Raw genomic sequence first — 26,521 nt, 5'->3', positions numbered from 1 at the left:
TTCTTTTTTCCTCCTGATTAAGGACTCTCCATAATACCATATTGGGATATCCCTTGAGTATAACTTAACATTTGTATCCTGTGCAATATGTGTCTCTTGTAGAAATATTATTTCTGCAGCATTTCTTTCTATTTCTCGTAATGCCATATGTCTTTTCTCTGGGGAATTTAGTCCTCGAATATTATATGTCAAAAATTTTATACTACTCATGTTTCTCTATTTCTCTCCAGTTTCCCTATGCCCCCCCTCCCGGGCGCCACCCCAAAAAAAGGGGGAGGGACACCCCAAGCGGGGAGACACAGGGAACCCTTCATATCCGAGCCCCACAGCAGACTTGCCTGAGATTAACAAACCTTTTCCCTCCCTCCAACCTTCTTCCCCTCCCTCTCCCCCCTCCCATCCCCCTTGTTGTTGGTATATTGATCTCATGGTCTTAGAGCAGATAATTAATTTAAGGGCTCTCTTGCCCATTTGCTCTTTCTGGCCCGAGGTGGAATTCTATTTGGCGCGCTAGGTCCGCCCCTCCTGTATTTGAAAAGGTGACCTCTTGGCACCCCGCATGTCCTGGTCTCCATCCCCTCCATATTCAACTCTTCCTCTTCTCTTCAGTTCACCCCCTCCCACTCCCCCCTCCACTCCCCACCCTGTCCAGACCTCTTTACTTTTCATTTGATTTTTAATACCAGGTCATTCAGTAATCTGTTTCCTTGTGTCTTGTGTCGTTCTTGCCTTGGAGTTAAATCTCTGATGTTTTCTGATATTGGGATTTCCAATTTTTTACAGAAATCGTGAGTTCCTTCTATAAACCTAAGTCTAGCAGTACGTCCATTTCTCCTGGCAATCAGAAATGCGGGGAAACCCCAATTATATTGGATTTCTTGCTCCTGTAAAATTTTAAATTGAGGTTTTAATGTCCTCCTCCTTTTCAGGTTTTCTTGTGAGAAGTCTTGAAAAATTTGTATCATCTTTTCTTCATATTCGATTGGAGGATATCCCCTCAGGTTTCTCCAGTTTCCTAGTTTTTTTTTCCTCCCAGTTTTCAAATCTGACAATTATGTCTCTTGGACTTTCCACTGGCAACCCTTGTGGTCTTCTTGTTCTATATACTCTTTCAATTTTTATTGGGTTAGTTTCTTCTTTTCCTAAAATTGGATTCAAAATCTTCCTTATTATTTCTGTCAAATTTTCTGAGTGGATTCGGGGAGACCTCGTAGTCTTAGGTTTTTCCTTCAATCCCTATTTTCTTGATCTTCTAATCTGTACGCTTGTTCTTGTTGATCTTTTTTTTAATATTTTTATTTCTCTGTGTAGCTCTTTTATCATGCTTGTGTGAGAGTCCATATTTTTTCAACTTCCTCTACTCTTGAAAGCATGTGGCCCAGGTCTTTATGGATTGTTGCCATTTCTGTTTTTAAAGAGTTTTCCAGGGGCCGCAAACATAATTTCCATATCTATTTTGTTGGCAGTTGAGCTGTCTTCTGTTGTTTCACTTCTCTTCTTGCACGTGAATCTAACTCTGGTTCCTCGGGGTCTATTCTGGGATCTCAAAGAGTGCTAATTTCTAACAGTGTTTTATTCTGGCCCTTTTTCTACTTTTATTCTTTGGTTTCTAATTGACGTCCCTTTGTGCTTTTATTGTTTTTCTGTTATTTGGCTTTCTCCTTCAAAGTCCTCTCCTTGGGTTATATATTTGTGCATAGGACCAGAGCTCAGGCTCATGCCCCGTACACACGGTCGGACATTGATCGGACATTCCCCCAACAAAATCCTAGGATTTTTTCCGACGGATGTTGGCTCAAACTTGTCTTGCATACACACGGTCACACAAAGTTGTCGGAAAATCCGATCATTCTGAACGCGGTGACGTAAAACACGTACGTTGGGACTATAAACGGGGCAGTAGCCAATAGCTTTCATCTCTTTATTTATTCTGAGCATGCGTTGCACTTTGTGCATCGGATTTGTGTACACACGATCGGAAATTCCGACAACGGATTTTGTTGTCGGAAAATTTTATAGCCTGCTCTCAAACTTTGTGTGTCGGAAAATCCGATGGAAAATGTGTGATGGAGCCTACACACGGTCGGAATTTCCGACAACAAGGTTCTATCACACATTTTCCGTCGGAAAATCCGACCGTGTGTACGGGGCATTAGACTAGCACGGGGTGATTTGGCCACTACACCACCACCTCTTGCCGACTTACCCCTCATTTTACCAACTTGCTCCCAAAAAAAACAAACAGGGGGGAGATCCCCTTATCCCCTGTCCCAGTCCATTTCCTTTTAGTATTTAAAACTTGTGTATTTATTATATAAGTTTTACAAAAGGGGGCAGGGCCATCCCAGAACAGTTCAAAGAATTTCTAATTTCAAGAAAGTAGAGTACCTCAAGTAAGTGTAGTTTCTCCTGTCCAACAGCAGTGGACCCAAATTGCACAAGTCTCTTAGCATATATAAACGTTGGCTCCTGGACCAAATGTATCCTGACACACATTCACATAATACTTCTATTTCAGCTATTTTATATGTGGAAACTATTGTTGTATCAGGATCCAAGTATATTCCCTACACTTTTTTCAGGAAATTCTCTCTTCCTATTCACTTCATTTTGTTTACTTCATAAAAACATAATATTATATTCAGATATAGTTTTTCAGAGTTTTTACTTATCTGGAAGGGGGGGACTCCTCTCTTCTCAGCAGAACCTCTCCCAGTGGGCTCTCTCCTCTTGGCTCTGCTTGACTCCACTCAGCTCTTCGCGGCAATCCTCGGTGGCCCTCGGCCTATTGTTCGTTCTTCGGCGGCCTCCTCCGGCTTCCTCCGAGTGGCTGAGTATCTCCTTCTTACCTGTCTTTGGATCCCGCCAGGTGCTGCACGCTCTCCGCCCCGGACCAGCAGGGAGGCAAGAGGATAGGGGGAGCTATACCACTCCAGTGTTCCCCGTCCGTCTTCCCTCCTCCCGCAGCAACGACCCGTAACTCTCGATAGGAAACGGGAAGGCGGGGAGGCAGAGAGATGACCCAGCAGCGGCGGCACAGCAGGCAGGACAACAACCTCTCCCGTCCTCCAGCACGGTAATCCCTAAAGCGGAGCCCTGGGACAGTCTACCGCGGGGCAGAGGTTCTAGCCAGTGCTTATAAGGCAGTGAAACAAGGGGGTAAGGGGGCCAGGAGGGCTTAGTAATATTTCATTAGAGGGAACTGGAGACAGTGCTGGGAGCTCCTATGGTGTGCACCTGATCGGCGCTGTTGCTACACTCCTCCCTCCTCCTAAAGCCCTCCGCGCAATTGTCAGTTAAAGTGACGCATTGCCGTATCGCAAAAAATGGCCTGGTCATTGAGCAGCCAAATCTTCCAGGGCTGAAGTGGTTAAGACACAGCCTGAAGTGTATTAGAAACAGTACACCACAGAATGCACTGTAGATATAGGCTACACTGGATGCAGAATATATAAATACACTACCTGCACTGACTGAATAGAGTAAACACTGAATTTATAGTCTATGCTAAATGCAGAATATATATAAAAAAATACTAGACTGACTGACTGACTGTGTGTGTGTGTGTGTGTGTGTGTGTGTGTGTGTGTGTGTGTGTGTGTGTGTATATATATATATATATATATAATCAAATACACTGGCACTAACTGAATAACCTGTCTGCTTAATCTAACTCAAGCTGTCTCTCTGTCCACGCCAACAAGACAGGGCCACCATGTAAGCTGCCTTATATAGTGTGGGGCGTGGACTTAGTCCCCCTGACCCATGATTGGCCAAAGGCACCCTGCCTTTGGCCAATTATGGCTCTCTTAGCAGAGGGTGCTGTGATTGGCCGAAGCATGCAGGTAAGGTGCATGCTTTGGCCAATCATTATACAGCAATGCACTGTTATCCCGCAGTGCATTATGGGGTGTTCCACGGCGCTCGAATTTGCCGCGAACACCCCATGTTTGCTGTTCTGCAAATGGGCAAACACCCGATGTTCGAGTCAAACTTATGTTCGACCCGAACATCAAGCTCATCACTAATCTTAACCAATGCACTAGTATTAACGCCAAAAATAATGATACCCCATTTTTGGTACAGGAAATGACTTACGAGTCACCAATAGAAGATATCTAATATTTCTAGACCTTCCAGATGAAAACAACCCCTTGAAGCTTAAGAATATCTATTCTGGGAGAAGATTTGACACAAGAGTTTCATTCATCATAAATATTGTTGTTTTTTCATGTTCAATAAAGTTTTTCCAACTTTACAGAGTGCAGGAAGAATAAAAAAGAAGACAAGAAATATTACATCTCTCATAAGAGGGGAACTTATGAAAAACAATTGACTTTTGACTACTGATGAAATAATTTATCCATCAGATATATTGCAGTTATTGTATATACATTTTAATGTGACGTGATATGTTTATCATATCAAGATGAGATTTTTTTTTTTACACGTTAACTTTTATAATCACATGTTGTGTACTTTCAGAGTTGAAAGGGTTAAACCTTTTTACAATAGAGTTAGCAAGAACATCTGTAGTTAATTAAGATAAGAGTACATTTTTTCCTAAAGTTTATTCAGACAAGTTAGGACAGGTTTAACATAGTAATATGTATTTTTTAAAATTATTTCACATATATGATTGAATTGAAGTTAGGAAACATTTTATGTTTAGTTTTTGACAAGGTTATTTGAAAGGTTGTATGGATTATAGATTTATGCTAAATACGATTTGGAGGGAAAGTATGGAACGTATATTTCTGAAGTGTCATCCATACCTCAAAGCATTGTACGACAGTGTTTTATTTATGAATTATTAATAATAATAAGGGTAAAAATAATTTTATGGTTTATGAAACATAAGATTTACCAAGTTTACTTTAACTTGTATAGAATCAAAATTGTAGATATATTAAAATCACATATCTTAAGATCTAAAAAGCATGTTTGAATTTGATGCAGCTAATGTGAATGGATGAAAATTAGAAAATGATTAAGATTGCTTAATCAATCATTTTGAGAGGGAAATGTTAGAAGCTTTCCTTTATCTAATATTTGCGTATTACAAAATACTAACAAGTTTGAAAGTGATAGATCTTGAAATTATAATTGAGTTATATATATTTATCTCTTCTATATTTGGAAAACTAACAAATAAGATTTTACAGTCTGTGCTTCTCATTGGAGAGCTTACATATGGTAGTAATTAGCCTTTCCTCTCCCCCATGGCAAATGGGATAAGGTTTCACATTTCTTAAGATGCAGAGGTTTGAGTTAAGAATATTAGTTCTTTTTACTGTAATATTTCTTGATTGGGATATTCATAAGAAAAGGGCCTTTTATTGAATATAATATATACATATTGATTTATGTAACATTAATTCATTTAGATGATAAAGTTATATTGTATAAGGTATATGGTTGTACACATGGCTCTTGTTCATCCCCCAGGTTCTTATGGAATGCCAATATACAGTATCTCACAAAAGTGAGTACACCCCTCAAATTTTTGTAAATATTTTATTAAATCTTTTCATGTGACAACGCTGAAGAAATAACACTTTGCTACAATGTAAAGTAGTGAGTGTGCAGCTTGTATAACTGTGTAAATTTGCTGTACCCTCAAAATAACTCAACACACAGCCATTAATGTCTAAACCGCTGGCAACAAAAGTGAGTACACCCTTAAGTGAAAATGGCCAAATTGGACTAAATTAGCCATTTTTCCCTCCCCGGTGTCATGTAACTCATTCTCGGGTCTCAGGTGTGAAAGGGGAGCAGGTGTGTTCTGGTATTATCGCTCTTATTCTCTCATACTGGTCACTAGAAGTTCAACATGGCACCTCATGGCAAAGAACCCTGAGGATCTGAAAAAAAGAATTGTTGCTCTACATAAAGATGGCCTAGACTATAAGAAGATTGCCAGGACCCTAAAACTGAGCTGCAGCACGGTGGCCAAGACCATACAGCGGTTTAACAGGACAGGTTCCACTCAGGACAGGCCTCACCATGGTCGACCAAAGAAGTTGAGTGCACATGCTCAGCATCATATCAAGAGGTTGTCTTTGGGAAATAGACGTATGAGTGCTGCCAGCATTGCTGCAGAGGTTGAAGGGGTGGGGGGTCAGTCTGTCAGTGCTCAGACCATACGCTGCACACTGCATCAAATTGGTCTGCATGGCTGTCGTCCCAGAAGGAAGCCTCTTCTAAAGATGATGCACAAAAGTCTGCAAACCTTTTGCTTAAGACAAGCAGACTAAGGACATGGATTACTGGAACCATGTCCTGTGGTCTCATGAGACCAAGATAAACGTATTTGGTTCAGATGGTGTCAAGCGTGTGTGGCGGCAACCACGTGAGGAGTACAAAGACAAGTGTGTTTTGCCTACAGTCAAGCATGGTGGTAGGAGTGTCATGGTCTGGGGCTGCATGAGTGCTGCCGGCACTGTGGAGCTACAGTTCATAGAGGGAACCATGAATGACAACATGTACTGTGACATACTGAAGCAGAGCATGAGCCTCTTCCTTCGGAGACTGGGTTGTAGGGCAATATTCCAACGTGATAACGATCCCAAACACACCAGCAAGATGACCACTGCCTTGCTAAAGAAGCTGAGGGTAAAGGAAGATGGACTGGCAAAGCATGTCTCCAGACCTAAACCCTATTAAGCATCTGTGGGGCATCCTCAAATGGAAGGTGGAAGAGTGCAAGGTCTCTAACATCCACCAGCTCCCTGATGTCATCATGGAGGAGTGGAAGTGGACTCCAGTGGCAACCTGTGAAGCTCTGGTGAACTTCATGCCAAAGAAGGTTAAGGCAGTGCTGGAAAATAATGGTGGCCACACAAAATATTGACACTTTGGGCCCAATGTGGACCTTTTCACCTAGGGGTGTACTCACTTTTGTTGCCAGCGGTTTAGACATTAATGGATGTGTGTTGTGTTATTTTGAGGGGACAGCAAATGTACACTGTTATACAAGCTGTACACTTACTACTTTACATTGTAGCAAAGTGTCATTTCTTCAGTGTTGTCACATGAAAAGATATAATAAAATATTTACAAAAATGTGAGGGGTGTACTGTGCTCACTTATGTGAGATACTGTATCTGTTAATAGGGATGATATTGTATTTCAATAGCTCCTCAGTAAGGGAGGGGCGAGTTAGGCTGAAATACATTTGTCACTAGAGTTTGTGGAACTATGAGACAAAACCAGCCCTTTTTAGGAGAAGATGGGGGCTGGATTTAGGAAAGGAGATGAACAAAGACTTTGAACTGATAAAGGACTTTCTTGGGACTCTTCTCATCAATATAAGTTAAATAATATCAAGAGAATATTCATATATTCTACAGACATACATCAAATCCCAGGATGGTCCCGACGAATCAGGGACGGTTGGGGGGTATGTCTAAATATCACATGCGATCTGCTTTTGTGAATGGAGGCCACTAATGTTCTGCTTATTTGTCTACTTTTTCATATTTGCACAAAAAGTGTACTGCTAAGAGGTTCAAAGGACCCCTAGTACCAGGTTAGCTGGGAAGAAGTGACCATCTAACTAACCCTATGGGGGAAAAGTATGGGAAAAAGTTTTATGAGGCCTACTTTATCAGCACCTCCATAGGGCCTGCTTTTGGGTAGCTCCTACAAAAGCACCCTATTTTTAGTTTAATCTAGTTTTTACTGTTATCCAGGGCTCAGGAGTTCCCCTCTTATTTTTTAAAGGCTTGCAAAAGTATTAACAAGCAGGAAGGGAGTACAAATCTTAAACAGGGACACAGGCAGAAATAAAAATATCACACAGGGTCTAGCCTTTCCTACTCATACATACTTCATAGGAAGGTGAGCATATACCTTTTTCTGACAGGTGAGTGGTGTTTGCACATGAATGAACACTGAAGAGACACAAGCTTTTATATATTTTGTTTTTGTACTATTGTGTTATGCACCTTTTGAATTATTAATCATTCGTTGCCCAACTAAATAGAAAAGACGCACAGAATAATTTTGGATATATGTTGATTGATTTTTATGTTCAGTGCAGCTCATTTGTAAGTAGATTAAGCCCCGTTCACATCGGCACAATTTAACATGCGATTTGACATGTCAAATCGGAGCCTATGTTGCGGCTCTGCACCGATTTCCAAAAGTAGTTCCTGCACTACTTTTGGCGACTTCAGGGACTATTTCAATAGACATCTGTGCACAAACCCACACAGATGCCTTTCAAATTGGCCCCGAACTCGCACTGAAATGTGGGTTTGAAATTGTGTGAGTTCAGCTGAACCCACATGATTTCGAACCCCTGTTCAGTGTGAATGAAGGCTTATGCCGCATACACATGATCGGATTTTCCAACGGGAAATGTTGGATGTCTGACCGTGTATGCTCCATCGCACAATTGTTGTCGGACTTTCCACCAACAAATGTTGGCTAGCATGCTCTCAAATTTTCCACCAACAAATTTGTGTTGTCAGACTTTCCGATTGTGTGTACACAAATGTACAAAGTACAAACACGCATGCTTGGAATCAAGTACGAGGCGGAAGCGTTCGGTCTTGTAAAACTAGCGTTCATAATGGAGATATCACGTACGCCTTGTACGTCACTACGTCCATAATTGTTGGCCAACATTTGTGTGACCGTGTGTATGCAAGACAAGTTGAAGCTAACACCCTTCGAACAAAAATACACGGATTTGTTGGTGGAAAGTCGTGTGTACGGGGCATAAAATTAAAGCATGTTGGATAAATTAACATTCAATTGAATTATGTCTAAGGTGAATGTTGCCCAGTGACATTTTTATTTTTGGGTGAATTCTGGGTGAATGTCATAGTTAATATTTTATAATTATTTTTGAAACCTTACCTTCAATGCATTGGCCTTTAGAAATAGTTATCCATTCACCTTCAATGCAGGCCTTTTTAATATGACTAGTTTGGCTGTATCCTTGGTGACAAATGTAAGTTGCCACCTTCCCAGGTGGAAAAGTTTCCTCATTCCACTGACCTTCTAGTTCCCCATTTTCATTACTTTGCTGTGGCTTTGAACAGTAACCTAAAACTTAACAACCATAAAAAAGATATCAGTAAATTAAAATATACATACACATTGTAGTTATTAGTTGCCAAATGGAAAAATACGGTATGTAAAAAGTCTCCACCCTGACTAAAAAAACAATGTTTTTCCCAACACCTTTACCAATTACCCCAAAAATTTACTTCTAAAATTTAGCATTAAATTCAGAGGTTTTAGTTACACACTCCTGTATAGCGTAGTCACAACTCTAGTTACATACTTACTTAAAGGATAACTAAACCTTCATTTTTAAAAAAAATAACAAACATGTCATACTTACCTCCTCTGTGCAGTTGGTTTTGCACAGAGTGGCCCCGATCCTCCTCTTCTGGGGTGCCTCAGTGGCACTTCTGGCTCTTCCTCTTCTCGAGTGCCCTGTCGGAGAAGCGCTCTCCCTCGGGGCACCCGTGCAGGCAAGCTCCTGTCTCCTGCTGCTGGATCCATTGACACAGACAGCAGAACTTGGCTCCTCAATGCATAGAATGCATTGAGGTGAAAAACTGCAAGAGTTTACCACTCCTTTAACTACTTGCCTACCAGGCACTAACACCCCCTTCCTACCCAAGCCATTTTTCAGCTTTTAGCGCTGTCACACTTTGAATGATAATTGCGCGGTCGTGCTACACTGTACCCAAACAAATTTTTTATCATTTTCTTCACACAAATAGAGCTTTCTTTTGGTGGTATTTAAGCACTGCTGGGTTTTTTATTTTTTACGAAAAAAACATTTTTGAAAAATAAATGTTTACTTTTTTTACTAAGCTGATGAGTCGGCACCGATGAGCACTGATAGGATGAACTGGTGGGCATTGATGAGGTGGCACTTATGGGCACTGATGAGGTGGCACTGATGAAGCACTAATATGCTGCACTTATGGGCACTAATGGGCACTGTTAGGTGGCACTGATGGGCACTAATAAGTGGTACATATGGGCACTGATGGGCATTGATAGGTGGCACTTATGGGCGACACTGATGGGCATTGATGGGCAGCACTGATTGCCAGCACTGACTGGTATGGCTAATGGGCACTGATTGGTGGCACTTGTGGGCAGTGGTGGGCACAGATTACTGCCACTGGTGGTCACTGTATTGTGACACTATATTTCTTTACTGTAATCAGGACACTGATGATCAGTGCCCTGATTACATTCCTACATGTCCCCCTGTGAGGAGATGCCGCTGATCGGCTCTCCTCTCCTCACACTCTGTCAATGTGAGGCGAGGAAAGACGATTACCGGCACTTCCTTGTTGTTCCTTGTGTCCTAGCAACATGGCGCGGCAGCGATGGGCGCGTGAGAGCGGCCGTTCTGGGATGCCGTCATATGACAGTGTCCCAGAACAAGAGCTGCAACTCCCCACCGTCATTTGACGGTGGGTGGGCAGCAAGCAGTTAATCATCCAAGCAGGGGAATTTTCATCAGAAAAAGTTGACAGGAAATGTACAGTGTAGGAATTGGCAGGAAATGTGCAATGTACAATGCTGAGGAGACATTTGACATGTCTCCTCAGCAGCAACGTTGCTCTTGGCAAAGGACCCTCAGACATGGCTCGTTCAGCCTTGTAGACTACAGCACCCTGCTGCACAGGCCCACTCCTGGCCTCTCATTAGTAGTTCTCTTGACACCTTAGGCTCTCTCTCAGTCCTCAGACTCATAGACTCTCTCCACCCCCTGGACTCACCTAGTTGCCTCAGCTCTCCTAGTCTCCTAGATTCACTCAGCTGTCCAGACTCTCAGTCCTGTGGGTAAGATATCTCTCAAACATGGAGTGCAGTCTCTTAATGGTAGCACAAACCTCTCTACTGGTGGGGGCTTTGAGCGATGGCCAGGTCCTTGCTTATAATGAGTGTGCACACTTACACAACCAGTAAGTCCTGGGCACAGGATTGTAGACCTCATATCAAGCAAAATCTATTCAAAGTCTCCAAGCTCCAGACCCAGATCCGGGACTACCATACCCAGAGAACGCCAACAAGCCAGCCTTCTCTACTCAGAAAACAATAAGCTGGAGCTTCACACTCTGCCTTAATGTGAATCCTATGTGTTTTCTGCCTATCCTCACACAATGGCAGGGCCTAGCACTGTCACAAAATACACTGTATATACTGTAGCAGAGTATCTTACAGGATGTCTGGAAGTCTAGAAAATTACTGTTTGGGATTTACACAACTCCCATGCTCCAGTCAAACACCTCTTTTCACTTTGGGTTTTGAACCTCTCCCCTTTTGTCAACTTCCCTGGGACCCACAGTTAGAGCTCTACAGCCTGGGAAGCAGACAGGTTATGTCTGTTGGAGCTAAAGTTTGGTTCAAGCTGCAAAACTGTGTATGTGGAGGTTGATAAGCGTTAGGCTTGGACAGCTTTATAGTTAGGACTGTGATTGTGTAATTAGTGCTGGGACACTGCTAGGTTGTTTGGGAAGCTTTTTAACCATTCATTTTTGGAACACTGTACAGCACCTGTATATAGCCATCTAAACAGCACAAGAAACACATCACTGGTTGGCACTGTATCAGTGGATTGGTATCTGTCTGAAAGAGTTGCTTACCCCAGGGAATATTATACCCGCTACTTATCTCTAGCTCACCATACATATACTCAGGACATTTCCGCAATACATGCACATCCCCAAGTTGATTTACTAAAGGCAATAAGCTATAATAGCCACTATTGCACTGGGGAGTCTGTGCTAGGTATAAAGCTGCCTGCAGGACTTTACTGGGCCAGAAAAAACAAAAATAGGTCACACAAGGTGGGGCAAATTGAGTGGTTTCTTCTGCCGGCTATCGTTGGCACCCTTTAGCGTTGCTGCACGTGTCGTTTTGTCTGAGAAACAAAACCTGCATTCAGTTAAAGTACAATGAAGTACATGTATACTCCGTGATAATAGGGTAAGAAGAAGAGCAAAAGAGGGGTAGTAATTGAACCAGTGTAGAATCAATCTAAAGCAGTAGGGTTATCTTAAGCACAGGTTAGGGTGAAAATTTATGGCAAACTGCTTGTGATGAGTATTAGAGCATGTAATGAGAGTATGGCAAATGGTTTTTGAAAGACTCCTGAAAGGTTCCTGCCACACAATGTAGACAATGGGTTAATAACTTTCTCACCAATCCTGCAACACAGAATTTGTTGCAGATATAGGAGGGGCCCCTCATGGATCTTTGGCTCGATCTCAGGCTAACAGTGGATTAAGATGGTGAGCAACCTTGCTTGTCCTTCCCTCAAGAAGGCCAGAAACAACAGAGCAGCAGACAAGGCTATGTCCCATTTCCTGAGGTGACAGCTGACACACAGGCTATGCTTCCAGGTAAGACCCCAGGCATACTGTTACAGAGGTCCACACTCTTCCTCGTCCTGGCACCAACTGCTCCTCCCTTATGTTCCATTGCCTCTTAGGAATTGTAGTCTTTCCACCAATAATGTAACACCGCCACCCCTGCAGCAGAACTGCATCTCCTATCCTGCCCTTCCCACCAGCGCCTTTCCTTCTGCAAGCCTGGCATCAACCGATGAGAGGAGTATGGTGGTGGTGGGGAGAAGTGGAGAGACAGAGGGATAAGGAGCAGGTAGACCTGTCTGAGACCTGGAGTTCTCAACATTAGCAGTCTTTAACAGGGGTGTAGTTTGTAAACATAGGGGGTCCACATTATTCTCTGATTTCTTCCCCCATAAATCTAAAGCACAATATTGCGTATACCGTTTGCTGCACTTTGTCAGCCACATATGGTATCATGATTTTTATATGATACCTTTGCAGACACCTAGCTGCAACTGTACAGGGACTTGGTATCCCTCTGGAGAATGTTGGGGACTGTCTCATGGCAGGGGTGACAGTGACTGAATGTAGGACCATAAAATGTGTTTTCACTGTTTTGTTTACAAAGCTTGAGGTATGCGATAACAGTAACTGAATCAGTATATTCATTGATCAAATAGAAACTGAAACTGATGTCTGTATTATTCCATATTTTAGTGTTTTTGCTGAAACTTTTCCTGAAGAAGCAGGTTATTCGCTGTAATTTTGACGCAGTTTGCGTTTTGCAGGAACTCGTTACTCTCCACCAAGGTGGGGCTAACAAGAACTAACCGTGAGAGGAGTATTATGCCCTGTACACATGATCGGACATTGATCGGACATTCCAACAACAAAATCCATCAGATTTTTTCAGACGGATTTTGGGCCAAACTTGTCGCACAAAGTTGTCGGAAAATTCGATCGTTCTGAACGCGGTGACGTAAACCACGTACGTCGGGACTATAAACGGGGCAGTAGCCAATAGCTTTTGTCTCTTAATTTTTTCTGAGCATGTGTGGCACTTTGTGCGTCAAATTTGTGTACATACGATTGGAATTTAAAACAATCAGATTTTGTTGTCGGAAAATGTTATATCCTGCTCTCAAACTTTGTATGTCGGAAATTCCGATGGAGCCCACACACGATCGGAATTTCCGACAACACAATCCGATTGCACTTTTTCCATCGGAAAATCCGACCGTGTGTACAGGGCATTAGATTGGCATCCTTTGTGTGTCTCTTTATGTCTCTGATATACATGTACATGTGAACATTTTTATTCTGTATTAATAAACTTTTAATATATTTATATATTTTGGGGCACTGTTATAGTCCTTTCCACTTTCTTTGTTAGGGTCCATTTCTTCGTGCAGTCTTAACCCCCCTGACGGTATTCCCGAGTGTGGCTCGGGGTGGATTTTCAGCACCAAAAGCGGTAACCCTGAGCCACACTCGGGATCGCATCGCAGGATCCAGGTACAGCTTACTTACCTTGTCCCCAGGATCCTGCAATGTCTCCACGCACTGTGTGCGAGCCGTCCTCCGCTCGATCTATCACGGAGCCAAGTTCCGTTCCCTGCGAGCATTGTGACGCACAGGGACGGAGAACGACACCAAATTAAAAATGTAAAACACACAATACACATACAGTACACTGTAATCTTACAGATTACATTACTGTATCAATTTATTTCACATCCCTTTTGTCCCTAGTGGTTTGTCCAGTGCCTTGCATGCAGTTTTATATTACAAATACTGTTGTTTCTGCCTGGAAACTGGAGATTGTCCATAGCAACCAAAACCGTCCCTTTACATCAAGAGTGGTTTTAGACCAGCTAGAAAACGGCTAGAAAATGGCAATAATAAATTAGAATCACTTGCAGAATTGAGCGATAGTGATTTGTGGGAAAATCCGTCATCAAACACTAAAAGTGATGACAGCGACAATTCTGCAAATGAGCAAATTTCAGTGTTTTTGATTTGATTACATTTATATTGAATATTTTTTATTATTATTATATTTGTTATAATTATTTATAGTTATTTATTATACTATAATTTTATGATTTCGTTTTTCAAACTTTATCATACCCGGAATGTCTACTAGACTCTTGTTTGGACAGATTTAAGTGTGTTATTGTTAAGAATTACAGGCCTACAATATAAAACGTCAAATTTCCATGCAAAATAATTGTACCGCTTTTAGCATCAAAAATATGAAATAATCATACCGCCAGGGAGGTTAAACAGTTTGTGCACTGCACAAGGGCATGTGCTCCAGAGCTTAGTAAATGAGGGGGAAGGTCTGCTGACTTCCATCATTCAATCAAGTGAAAATGCTGTTTTTTTATTTGCCTTGCATGTGATTTGGTATTATTAGTAAAGGGAAACGTTACCACATTTACATAGCTCTGAAGGAAATGCCTTTCCAGAGTGCAACTGCACTTGCAAAGTGCACAGTATTTTTGTCCCTAATAAATCAACCCCTTTGACTTCTTTTCCACAAAACAAAGCCTCCCTAGGAACAGGGCTCTTGGGATATGTAGTTGTGAGACTATGGTGTTGATTTACTAAAACTGGGCGATCAGAATCTGGTGCAGCTGTGCATGGTAGCCAATCAGCTTCTGACTTTAAACTTTGACAATAAAATCTGCAAACTGATTGGTTCCTATGCAGAGCTGCACCAGATTTTGCACTCTCCGGTTTTAGTAAATCAACCCTTATGTCTATGACAATAGGAAATGAGTCTCCAGCAGATTCTCTTATAAGAACTTTACATGAGTGGTAATAATGACACAGGGAGAATTAAAAGCGGTTTCTCACTACAGGAACAGGGTTACAAAAAAAAAAAATGCTGAGACATGCTCTAGAGAGCAACCCCCAGCACGCATGCCAGAGGTGCCACGTGGCCGCATTTAGGATGGCACCCGAAGACTTTTTAGACACCTGCATAGCCAGCCACCCGATTCTTGTGGTTGGCTATACAAGAAGCTCGGCTGCCTCTTGTCCCACCCCCCCTGCGTTCCCGGAGACACCTGACAGATCGACATAGCCAGCCGCCCAATGCTTGTGGCTGGCTATACAAAAGCTCAGCTGCCTCTTTCTCCTTCTGGTCCCTCCCACCTCTTTCAGCTTGCATTCATTTAGCCAACATGGTTGCTGGTGTTTGACTGGATATAGGGAATGCTACACCCTCCCCCTCCAATGAATGCTGTGCCCGGCCTGCTTAGCTGCTCCTCCCATCCCTGCACAGGATATTTAGAAGATCTTGTCTTCCCGCACAGTACATACATAGCTGAAATTGTAATGTTTATCAGCTCCAACCTCCATCTGCACGGTATGTAGATCCCCACTATGTTGCTGCACTGACCTGTGAAATCTTCAGATCAGAACAGCAGCAAAGCTCCAGTAGTCAGTTACACACCTGTCTGTAAAAGAATCCGATCTCAGCTACAGTATGTGCTGTGTGGCAAGGAGGAACTCTGACTGTGCCCTGCCAACCCTGACCCCTGTTCTCTGCCCCTCTGACTTCTGTCTTCTGCTCCAATGACCCCTGTACACTGCATCACTGACCTCTGTTCTCTAACCCCATCCCCTGCCCCACTGACCCCTTTACACTGCCCCGCTTACCTCTGTCCTCTAACCCCATCACACTGCCCCTCTTACCTTTGTTCTCTAACCCCATCCTCTGCCCCACTGACCCCTGTACACTGCCCCACTGATCTCTGTCCTCTAACCTCATCCTCTGCCCCACTAACTTCTGTACACTGACCCCCTGACCTCTGTCCTTTAACTCCATCCTCTGCTCTGCTTACTTCTGTCCTCTGCACTCCACTAACCCCTGTACACTGCCCCACTGACCTCTGTCCTCTAACCCCATCTTTTTCCCCTGCTGACTTCTGTCCGCTAACCCCATCCTCTGCCCTGCTGACCCCTGTACACTGCCCTGCTGACCTCTTTTCTCTGACACCTATATGCTTACCCCTGTACACTACCCCACTGACTCCAGTCCTCTGCCCTGCTGAGCCCATCCTTTGCCCTGCTGAACACTGTGCTATGCCCTGCTGCACCCTGTCCCCTGCCCTGCTGAACCATGTTAGCTATTGGGCACTACTAATTTACAGGTGCAATAATTGGGGCTGATATGAGATGCAAAGGTGCAGAAATTGGGACTGATTTGGGGTCATATAGTGCAGGAAAAGGAGTTTATTTGGGGTCTGAAGGTGCAGGAATTGGGACTGATCTGAGGTTTGAATGTGCAGAAATTGGGGTGGTCTGAGATGTGAAAGTGCAAAGCTCAATCTTTATTTCTTATTATTGTTCAAGTCCTTTACAGCATTCACTATTTAAAGATTTCTTTTCATGATCGAAAGTGTGAAGTTGACATTTTTTATGTAGCTTGCACTCTCTATTTCTTTGAAACATTTTTCGGCACATTGTGCTTAAAAGGTTGCCTATCCCTGATCTAGAGTGGGAGAGAGCAAGGTTTAGGAAATGCCTGGACATACACATTATTTTAGCAAACCTATTTGTTACTTGCACATACCTGCTGTACGTTTAAAAGCAAAATATTTAAAGTGTATTCTATAACAAACTGGCATTCAGAAAGTGAGAAATGTGTGTGAGTTTAACCACTTAAACTCTGGAAGATTTTACCCCCTTCGTGACATGGCCATTTTTTGCTATTTAGCATGGCGGTATTTAACTTGTGATTGCGCAGTCATGCAAGGCTGCACCCAAACAAAATGTATATATCATTATTTTTTACACAAATAGAGCTTTCTTTTTGGGGGTATTTGATCACCCCAGGGTTTTTCATTTTTTGAGGTATAAACGAAAAAATACAGAAAGATTAAAAAAAAAAATAATAATATTTTTTTCATTTCTACTATAAAACATATTCAATAAAAAAATTTAAAATATACATTTTCTTCATAAATTTTGGCCAAAATGTATTCTGCTACATGTCTGATAAAAAAAATCATAAGTGTATATTAATTGGTTTACATGAAAGTTCTATCACTTACAAACTATGGTATGTATACTATATTGTCAAAGGTATTGGGACGCCTGCCTTTACACTCACATGGCATCCCAGTCTTATGTCCCGTACACATGGTCGGACATTCCAACAAAATCCATGGATTTTTACTGATGGATGTTGGCTCAAACTTGTCTTGCATACACACGTCACACAAATTTTGTCGGAAATTCCAAACGTCAAGAACGCGGTGACGTACAACAATGATGAGCGAGAAAAATGAAGTTCAATAGCCAGTGCGGCTCTTCTGCTTGATTCTGAGCATGCATGGCACTTTGTGCGTCAAAATTGTGTACATACGATCGGAATTTACGCGAATGGATTTTGTTGTTGGAAAATTTGAGAACCGGATCTCAAATTTTCTGCGACGGAAATTCCGATGGAAACTGTCCAATGGAGCCTACACATGGAATTTCCGACAACAAGCTCCGATCGCACATATTACGTCGGAAAGTCCGACCATGTGTACGTGGCATAAGTCTGTAGGGTTCAATATTGAGTTGGCCCACCCTTTGCAGCTATAACAGCTTCAACTGTTCTGTAAGAGCTGTTCACAAGGTTTAGAAGTGTGTCTATGGGAATGTTTGACCATTCTTCCAGAAACGCATTTGTGAGGTCAGGCACTGATGTTGGACTAGAAGACCTGGCTCGCAGTCTCCGCTCTAATTCATCCCAAAGATATTCTATCGGGTTGAGGGCAGTCAAATTCCCACACCCCAAACTCACTCATCCATGTCTTTATGGACCTTGCTTTTGTGCACTGGTGCAGTCATGTTGGAACAGGAAGGGGCCATCTCCAAAGGGCTGGGAGGGACCATCCCCAAACACAAACTTGGGAGCATGCAATTGTCCAAAATGTCTTGGTATGCTGACACCTTAAGAGTTCTCTTCACTAGAACTAAGGGGCCAAGCCCAATCCCTAAAAAACAACTCTACACCATAATCCTCCCTCCACCAAATAATTGGGACCAGTGCACAAAGCAAGGTCCATAAAGACATGGATGAGCTCTGAAAAATACAATTCCCGGGATGATGCCTGCACTCATCATCCTGGTATAGCCACTCAAAGTCCAGCGACGTACCGGTACATTGCTGGTCCTTGTTGGGCATATATGTAATGTTCTTTTATTTTCATAAAGCCTATAGGCTGAATAAAAAAAGAGAACCTAACAGATTCCTCCATTCACATCGATTGATGTGGATGAAGAAATCTCTGCCAGAAAAAATGTGTGTGGTATGCCCACCATTAGAATCTACCACCCTGCATCCACCCACTTCTAATGTTGGGCATACTGTAATGTAACTGTAATGTAACTGTAAAAAATGTAATTTTTTTTTTCCTTGAGCCCGCAGAAATCTCTGCAAAAAAAAATTAAAAAAAAATATGTCAAAGCATAGGAGCGATCTACCCACTGACCACCCCAGACCACTCACATTTGGGTATATACATTTTTTAACTGCAGAAGAGAAATCTCCTGCAGTACTGTAATCACTGATGAATGTATTCTGAAAGAATGCCCTACTGCTGTCCGAATAAACAGATCAGTGCTGCAGCTGAATGGTGTTCCTGTAAAACAAACAACGGTTATGTAATGGAAATTTGTAAGTTCTGTATATAATTGTATTGTATTTTGTATGTATTGCACATTGCCCTCACTGTGCACACAGCACTAATAATGTTTTCAGTAAATGTTTACATTCTTTCGAGTCCTGATTAGAATAAGCCTGCCTATGTAACGCCCCTTGTTACGATAAACCTACAATTGTAATATTAATGTGATACCTACGTAATCATGTGCATAAAAACCTTCAATTGCGTCATAATAAAGCAGAACAGTAATTTGGAAAGATGCTGAGCGTATCTTTTGTGTCTGTTCCCTACTGCAGTAGTTATTATTAATTTGGAACCACTAATCAATATGAGGATAGGAGTTGCCTATCATCAATTTAACCGAGTCAGTTAACAATAAAACACAGTAACAATAGAACATTAACTCAATAAACAACAATTTTTGTGACTATCATTTTTTTTTTTTTACATGTTTTTTTTTCCACTTTTCTTTTTTTAGTAACTGTAAACTTTACAGGCTGTGATATTAGGGTCTTTCAAAATGTGATAGCCAGTTTCCTGACTATCTAACATCTTTGTGTACAAATTGTGTGTCCTAGACTGTGCCGTGCTGTACCCTATACTAATACTCCACTAGTGTGTGGTAGCAACAGAAGCAGTCCTTGATGCAGAGACCAGGTTGGCCAGGGCAGGAGGGACCTGTCTCATCTTATTCCGTGTCTGCCAAAGACACATCTTCTTTGGGCTGACCTCTGGCTTGGGATACCAGAGAGGACAGCAGGCTTACTGCATCTGGATCTGAGGTTTGGGCTACAGCACCTTTTGGATACAAAAGAGCCATGAGGATCTCTTCCTGATATTTTCAGAAGGATTCACATTGTCCTGTTGCTTTGTAAATTACAAATGCGTTGTACAGAGCCAATTGAAATAAATAGACACCCTTTTGTACCAGTGTCTGACTTTGCAGGAAACTAAATACAGCTCCATTATTTGGTCGTTGAAGTCCATCCCTCCCATGTTAAGGTTATAGTCATGAACATAGAGGGGCTTGTCAATAACACCAGATGCTGTGCTAATTTCGACCATCGTGTCTGCATGAATGGAAGACAGGACGAAAACATCCCGTTTGTCCTTCCACTTGACTGCAAGCAATTAGTTATTTCTCAAGCAGGCTTTCTACCTCTTTCTAAGTAGGGTATTTACAAGCCGTTGGGGTAAGCCCCGGTGATTAGGTTGCACGGTGCCATATGAGCCAATTCCAAGATTGTGTAAGTGTCTAAATAGTAGCACATTGTCTACATACAAGTGGTACCCCTTGAAAAACAAAGAAAACACCAAGTCCAATACTATTTTACCACTGCTCCCCATGCAGTCTGGGCAGTTGGGCGCCTCTACTTCAAAGTCTCTTCCCTCAAACTCTAAAATGACATGTAAAGCCTGTAGCCCACTCACTGAGCTCCTACATTTTGACCCCAGATCTGGCACGCTTGCTGAGGAGATGCTGTTTGAATGCAAGGCAGCCAGTAAAATGTATGGTGGACTCATCTTTGCAGATGTTTTGTTGGGGTGTATACACACATCTGAAAATTTCTCAGTGAGGTAATTTATGAGGGGCCAAATTTTGTAGAGCCAATCATATTCAGTGGACCAAACATGACAGCAAGTCATTCTTTATTGTAATGCCCATGTTGAGGGTTAAGCCTAAAATGTCCTAAATTCGAAAACCGTGATAGGTTTCCATGAAAATTGTCTGGCAAGAGTTGAAATTGGGTGGGCGGCGATGTATTGTGTGCATAAATTGTTTTGGCCCACAATGGAATCATACAGATCTTCTGTGAAAGGCAGTTAAAAAAAAAATCAAAGTGAGTTTTTAAATTTGCTGTTTCCACCCGAATTCCAGATTGGGCAGTGAATGGAGGAAGCATGGGTGCTGCTAAATCTGTGGGCTGCCAATTAGGATTTGCAAGCACATCCAGAAGGACACTATGGGCCTGGGTTCAAATTCTTGGTGGCTGTGGGACACTTCTCACACTAGCCACCTCATCAGCTTGGACTGCACTTTAGGGGACTTGCCACGTTACCAAGTGATACTGCAGTGCTGATCTGTAAAATGCCAGGATGTACTAGGCCACAAGTGTATGCAGATTACCAAAAGGTAGTGGCGCACTAGTACTTGGATCCTGCTGTATATAGGACAAGTCATGCTTTCCTAGCACTTCAGCTACCTGGGGTCCGGTACACCTGATCTTAACAGGGGCCTCTTCTCCATCATCTGAGCTACCTGTCAGGGTGCCACTGCTCTCTAATAATTCCTATTCTGAGGCAGATTCTGTCAGACAGGCTTACCTGTAAGCCTCTTCACTGGAGTACCTTTCTTTGTACATTTGGCTACTAAATTTACAGGTACCTAGTGCGACTAATGGGAAAAGAGAACCTGGCTGTCAGGACTGCTTGAACTGCTACAAATAAAATTCACCTGCTAGTGCTAGCAGAGATCAGGCCTGATCTTTCTAACACTGTGGTTTTGTGTGCAATGTATCACAGGTGACAGTGATCTACTGACACCGCACTTGTTGGGGGGGGGGGGGTAAACGCAAGTACTGGCAGTGAACAAGACTGCATTTTTTGGGGACATTATACTAAGGGGGCACCAGTATAGCTCTGTTCATGATCAATATATTGATCCATACAAACACTATACTAGTAATGGCGGTGATCAACAACCTATAGAGTGAGTGCGATAGCTAATCTAACACTAGCTGCTCCTGGCTAGGAGGGGCACTAACTGACTCTGATGCTAATGTTATCTGATGCTGCAAGTGATGCTAATACAGTGATCAGTGAAAAATACTGTACACTGACACTGTACAATGGCAGTGGCTCGGTGACAGTGGCAATCAAAGGATTAATGAGAGCAATCAAAAGGTCTAAAGTGTTTGTGTGAGTAAAATGTGCTGCTTTTACTCAATGTGTCTCTCTGTCCAGGAAGAGGAGAACCAGCCAGATCCTGTGCCTGTGTTTACTAACACAGGCACAGAGCTGCTTCTCCATTCGCTGCAGGAGATCAGCAGGGTCCGGGGCAAAATCATTGGCCGGATCCTCCTGACAAACTGCTCCTGCAATGAATGGCAGCGGGGGTCAGTGGGGAGCGAGGGAACCTGGAAATATCAAGCAATATACAGGTATATTACTTTGCCCAGAGCCGCCGCTCGTCTAGAGTACATTGCGGGAGGGTGGGCGGCAACTGGTTAATTACATTTGTGCAGCCTGGCTGCATATCTATTTCACTATTTAAACACTTACCTCCTGCCATACCTCCCAACTGTCCCTGATTTCCAGGGACTGTCCCTGATTTGGAGCATTGTCCCTCTCTCCCTCATTCCTCCTCATTTGTACCTCATTTTGGTCTGATCTATATAGATGTATATAAAATGCACTTTTTGTCTATCAAAAAGTGTTTCCCAGTGCTAAACCTTTCATTTGATTTCTAAATTTTTGCATTTGTAGATTCCAAAAGCCAAAATAAAGGAATAGTAGTGGTAAAAAAAAAAAAAAAACACTTGTGGGTTTAACCAATCTTATTTTTTTTGTACAATTCTCCTTTAAGGGGATGTGGAAAGGGGTGCGTCCTATGCCTGCATACTTTTGCTGATAAGTGTCCCTCATTCCCATCTCAGAACATTGGGAGGTATTCTCCTGCTTTTGTAATACTGACATAGACTCGGATATCTGAACCTCATTTATTTATGCCTTTCTCTTTCTTTAGTCTTTAGTTCATACAGGGCTAGGAGGGCTTCCCTACCTTTCCAGGCTTTGCGTAGATTTACATGATAGATCTGCTCCTTCTTCCATTTGTTTGGTTGGTACACCTTATTCTTTAAGAAAAAAGAGGCCGATTGGCCAAATGCTGCGCTAAAACTGTGCTTGATTAACTACTAAACTATTAAAAAAAAAAAAAAAAGTCATCAAACCATAAGCAGCCCGCACCAAGAGTCTACAATACAAAAGCCAAGATCATAAATTATATATATATTAGTGCAGCGCTAAATTCTTGAAGTAGAAGAAATATAAATTAAGTGAAAACATACTGAACCAGAAAACTAAAGCAGACAATAACAAATTGTGCTAATATTAAGAAAAATAATTCACCCAAGTGACATTTAAAATCACATATACAGAATTGATAAACACACAAACAAAATGTCGTTAGTGATCCTGAGATGTGGATCAGTGTAATCCACAATGGTAGTATTCAAAGTTCCAATACATTTACAAAAGAAAAAAAGGGGGTGGTCACTGAAAGTGCGATCGGCACTGGGATGAGAAAGGAGTCCCTTATCCAATGAAGCGAAACACCCAGGTGAGTAAGTTGTCTCCTTACCAGCTGTAAAGACCAATATGTTGGTCTCACCGAGCCCAGGGAATTATGGTCTCCCAAAAACCTTAAAGGAACTCCAGGGCTGTGGCATCCGTGTCACCAGAAAGGACCAGGGGCTGCTCCGTCTGTGATTGTTGATTATGCTTATTTACATTATTTTACGTTCTCATCTGAGGTTCTGAGAATACTTGCTTAATACTGTTGATTGGATCATACGGGATGCCACTTCCTTCAAAGAGCTGCAGCCACTCAGAGGTTGTTTTTTCTGAGAACCGTGTGGTTAGAATTTCAAGAAGACATTTCCAGTACTGGACTCTAAGTTTGTTGGTCTTGAACCTTGTATCACTAATAAGTTCAGGTAAATTCAAGATCTTGCAAACAATAGAGAACTGTTGATCGTTGCCTGCTCAAATTACAACATAACCATTCTTTGCTTTAAATGACAAGCTACCTGGCTCTCTCTTGTCAGCAGTTCCTCTGCTTGCTCTCAACAGAGTTGACTCTTTCCAGCCCCCTGGACTCACTGGCTTCCGTAGTCTTCCCGACTTTCAAGGCTGGCCAGCCTTTCCCAGTCCCTGGGCAAAGAATCCCCCTTACACGGGAACTTACTTTTCACCATGGGCACCATGAGCACACAATCCCCCGGGTGGAAAGTTCAAACCTTCGACAATCTATCATACGCTTGACTCTGTGCTTCCTGTGCTTGCTGAAGGTTTTCCTCTATGATGCATCCCATGTAATTTAGAAGTTCAAAGGGTGATAACCTTGTGGAAGACCGTGAAACCTCTCTAATTGCAATCAACTAATAAGGCAAAAGACAATCCCAATCTCTCCCATCTTTATCCACCACCTTTTTAGCAGGGCTCAAAAAGTCTTGAGCTACTAGCCAGGCTTCAAGGGTTACTCGCCACCAGTGCCCCACCCAACCCCTACCCTGCCCCGCCCCTAAACACGCCCTCATAAAATATCTCATCAAATGACACATAAATGTTTTATACATGAATTAGGTTACAAAAATAAATATTAACAACAACTTTATCAGTGCAGCCTCACCTGTGCCCACCATTGCAGCCTCACCTGTGCCCACCATTGCAGCCACACTGTGCCCACCATTGCAGACACACTGTGCACAGGCACAGGTCAGGAGGAGGCGGGGCTGTTTCAAGCAGAGTGGAGACAATTGTAATGTAAGCTGTAACAGCGTGCTATCCTGCTCTGTGATCCCGTGGCTCCCAATCAACCCCGCCTGCCGGCTGGGCTTACCCCCCCACCCACTCCCAGACAGCCCAGCTCGCAAGCCCTCATTTTCCACTCGCAAAATGCGAGTAGGCGAGTTGAAAATCTGAGGGCTGTTTTTAGTATACTTTTGAGGGTTTTGTTAAACCGTTCTACCAAACAATCAATCTGAGGGTGATCTGAAACTGCAAGTGCTTAATATTGAACAGTTTGCACAACTCTTTCATTACTTTCGACATAAAGGGAGTCCCTTGGTCAGTTAGAATTTCTTTTGGGATCCCAGTACGGGTAAACATATGGAACAATTCTCTGGCATTGTCTTATGCCGCGTACACACGACTGGACTTTCCGGCAGGAAAGGTCCGACGGAATCATTCCATCGGATAACCCGATCGTGTGTATGCCTCAGCGGACCTTTTTTTTCGAAAATTCTGACGGACCTAGAAATAGAACATGTTTTAAATCTTTCCGATGGAATCAATTTCTATCGGGAAAACCGTTCGTCTGTGTGCTGGTCCGACGGACCAAAAACGACGCATGCTCTGACGCAAGTATGAGACGGAAGCGCTCGGTGTGGTAAAACTACCGTTCATATTGGAGCTAGCACATTCCTCACGCTGCTAATTCTTTTCTTCTTTAGAATGCTAGAAGAATGAAGTTGTTTTGCTGCTCATATTCAGTGTTTTCACAAACTTCTTTCTTCATTATTTATCCTCATATAAATATCCTATTTTTTAAAAACCCGATCTCCATAAATAATGTTTACAATCATTTTTTATACTCATCTTTTATAATTTTTTATTCCATCAAGATTTATTCTACGATTACTTAAAAATGATTTTCTAGTGATCTCCATATAATTGTATTTTTTTGAGTTTCAAGTTACCACAATAACATTATTATCTGGTATTTTTTCTTAACCTTAAGGAGGTGTCCCTTGTTAATTTGACATAGGGGGTTACAGCTAGATAGCAGCCTTTTGGTGGTAAGGCAGAGGGGAGGCACCTGGGATTGGGTGAGGCACCTACTGGGCACCTACTGGGCCCAGCCACCTCCTGGCTGCCGCTTGCCACGACCTCCTCCTGGCTGATGCTTGCCATGGCCTCCTCCTGGCTGAGCTTATCCTGTGTATAAAAAAGGGACATAGTTGTAGTTTTTGCTTCATCAATCACACACAAATTTCTTTTGCTTTTACAGGGGTGGTGACATCACCCCATCTGATGAAGGCAATATCAAGACATTTTTGACACTATAATGTCTGATATTGCCTTCAAGTTTTATACGTTGAACTTTGTAAGTTCCAGAGTTGTGTATGTTATGTTTTAAAACATGTTTCAAAAAAAAAAAAAATCTGGATGAAAAAATATAATACCAAAAAAATAAAGAAAAACCCAAAAAATGTTTTAACACATTTATACACATTACACATTTATAATTCAAGATTTTATCAGCAAAAATTTTTTTATTAATATAAATTTTAGACATTGTCTGGCACTGCAATGGCCCCCCTACCCATAAAATAATTCACATATCTCTCCCGAAACGATCGGAATAAGCTGGAGTCTGAAAAGCACGAATCGTCTCTAACCAAACTTCTACTAACACGAGATAAACACGAGATCAGCAGAAGGAGTCTAAAGGGTGGCGCACTGGGTCTTCTACTTCTTTTTTCTAGTCCCGTCGTACGCACTCTATGTCAGTGCGTTCTAAACGAACGGACTTTGGTGTGATCGCGTGTATGCAGGACAGTTTCAGCGGAACTCCGTCAGAAAGACCGTCAGAGTTTAGTCTGATGGAAAAACCGGTCATGTGTACAGGGCATAAGAGGGAGCGCTTCTTAAGAGAACAGCATCAGGATACTGGGTGACATAGTCTATGACTACTAGGATGTATTGATGGCTTCCAGCTGACTTCTGGTC

At 42.3% G+C, this 26,521-nt stretch overlaps 1 protein-coding gene across 4 annotated transcripts in view; it reads right to left on the bottom strand.

The window, feature by feature from the left end:
* LOC141103383 (coagulation factor XIII B chain-like) overlaps positions 1 to 26,521 on the bottom strand; it is a 1,101,294-nt gene that overhangs the window by 929,148 nt on the left and 145,625 nt on the right. For 3 of the 4 annotated variants that reach the window (XM_073592898.1, XM_073592899.1, XM_073592902.1), the window contains exon 3: positions 8,869 to 9,063. The exons of the other annotated variant lie outside the window; for it this stretch is intronic. In XM_073592898.1, the coding sequence (XP_073448999.1) occupies positions 8,869 to 9,063 (195 nt within the window). The remainder of the gene's footprint in view (positions 1 to 8,868; positions 9,064 to 26,521) is intronic. 4 annotated transcript variants of the gene reach the window in all.

The sequence above is a fragment of the Aquarana catesbeiana genome, linkage group LG07 (assembly GCF_042186555.1).
Source record: "Aquarana catesbeiana isolate 2022-GZ linkage group LG07, ASM4218655v1, whole genome shotgun sequence".
In the NCBI taxonomy this organism is placed as follows: domain Eukaryota; kingdom Metazoa; phylum Chordata; class Amphibia; order Anura; family Ranidae; genus Aquarana; species Aquarana catesbeiana.
This window is presented reverse-complemented; position numbering and strand designations above follow the sequence as displayed.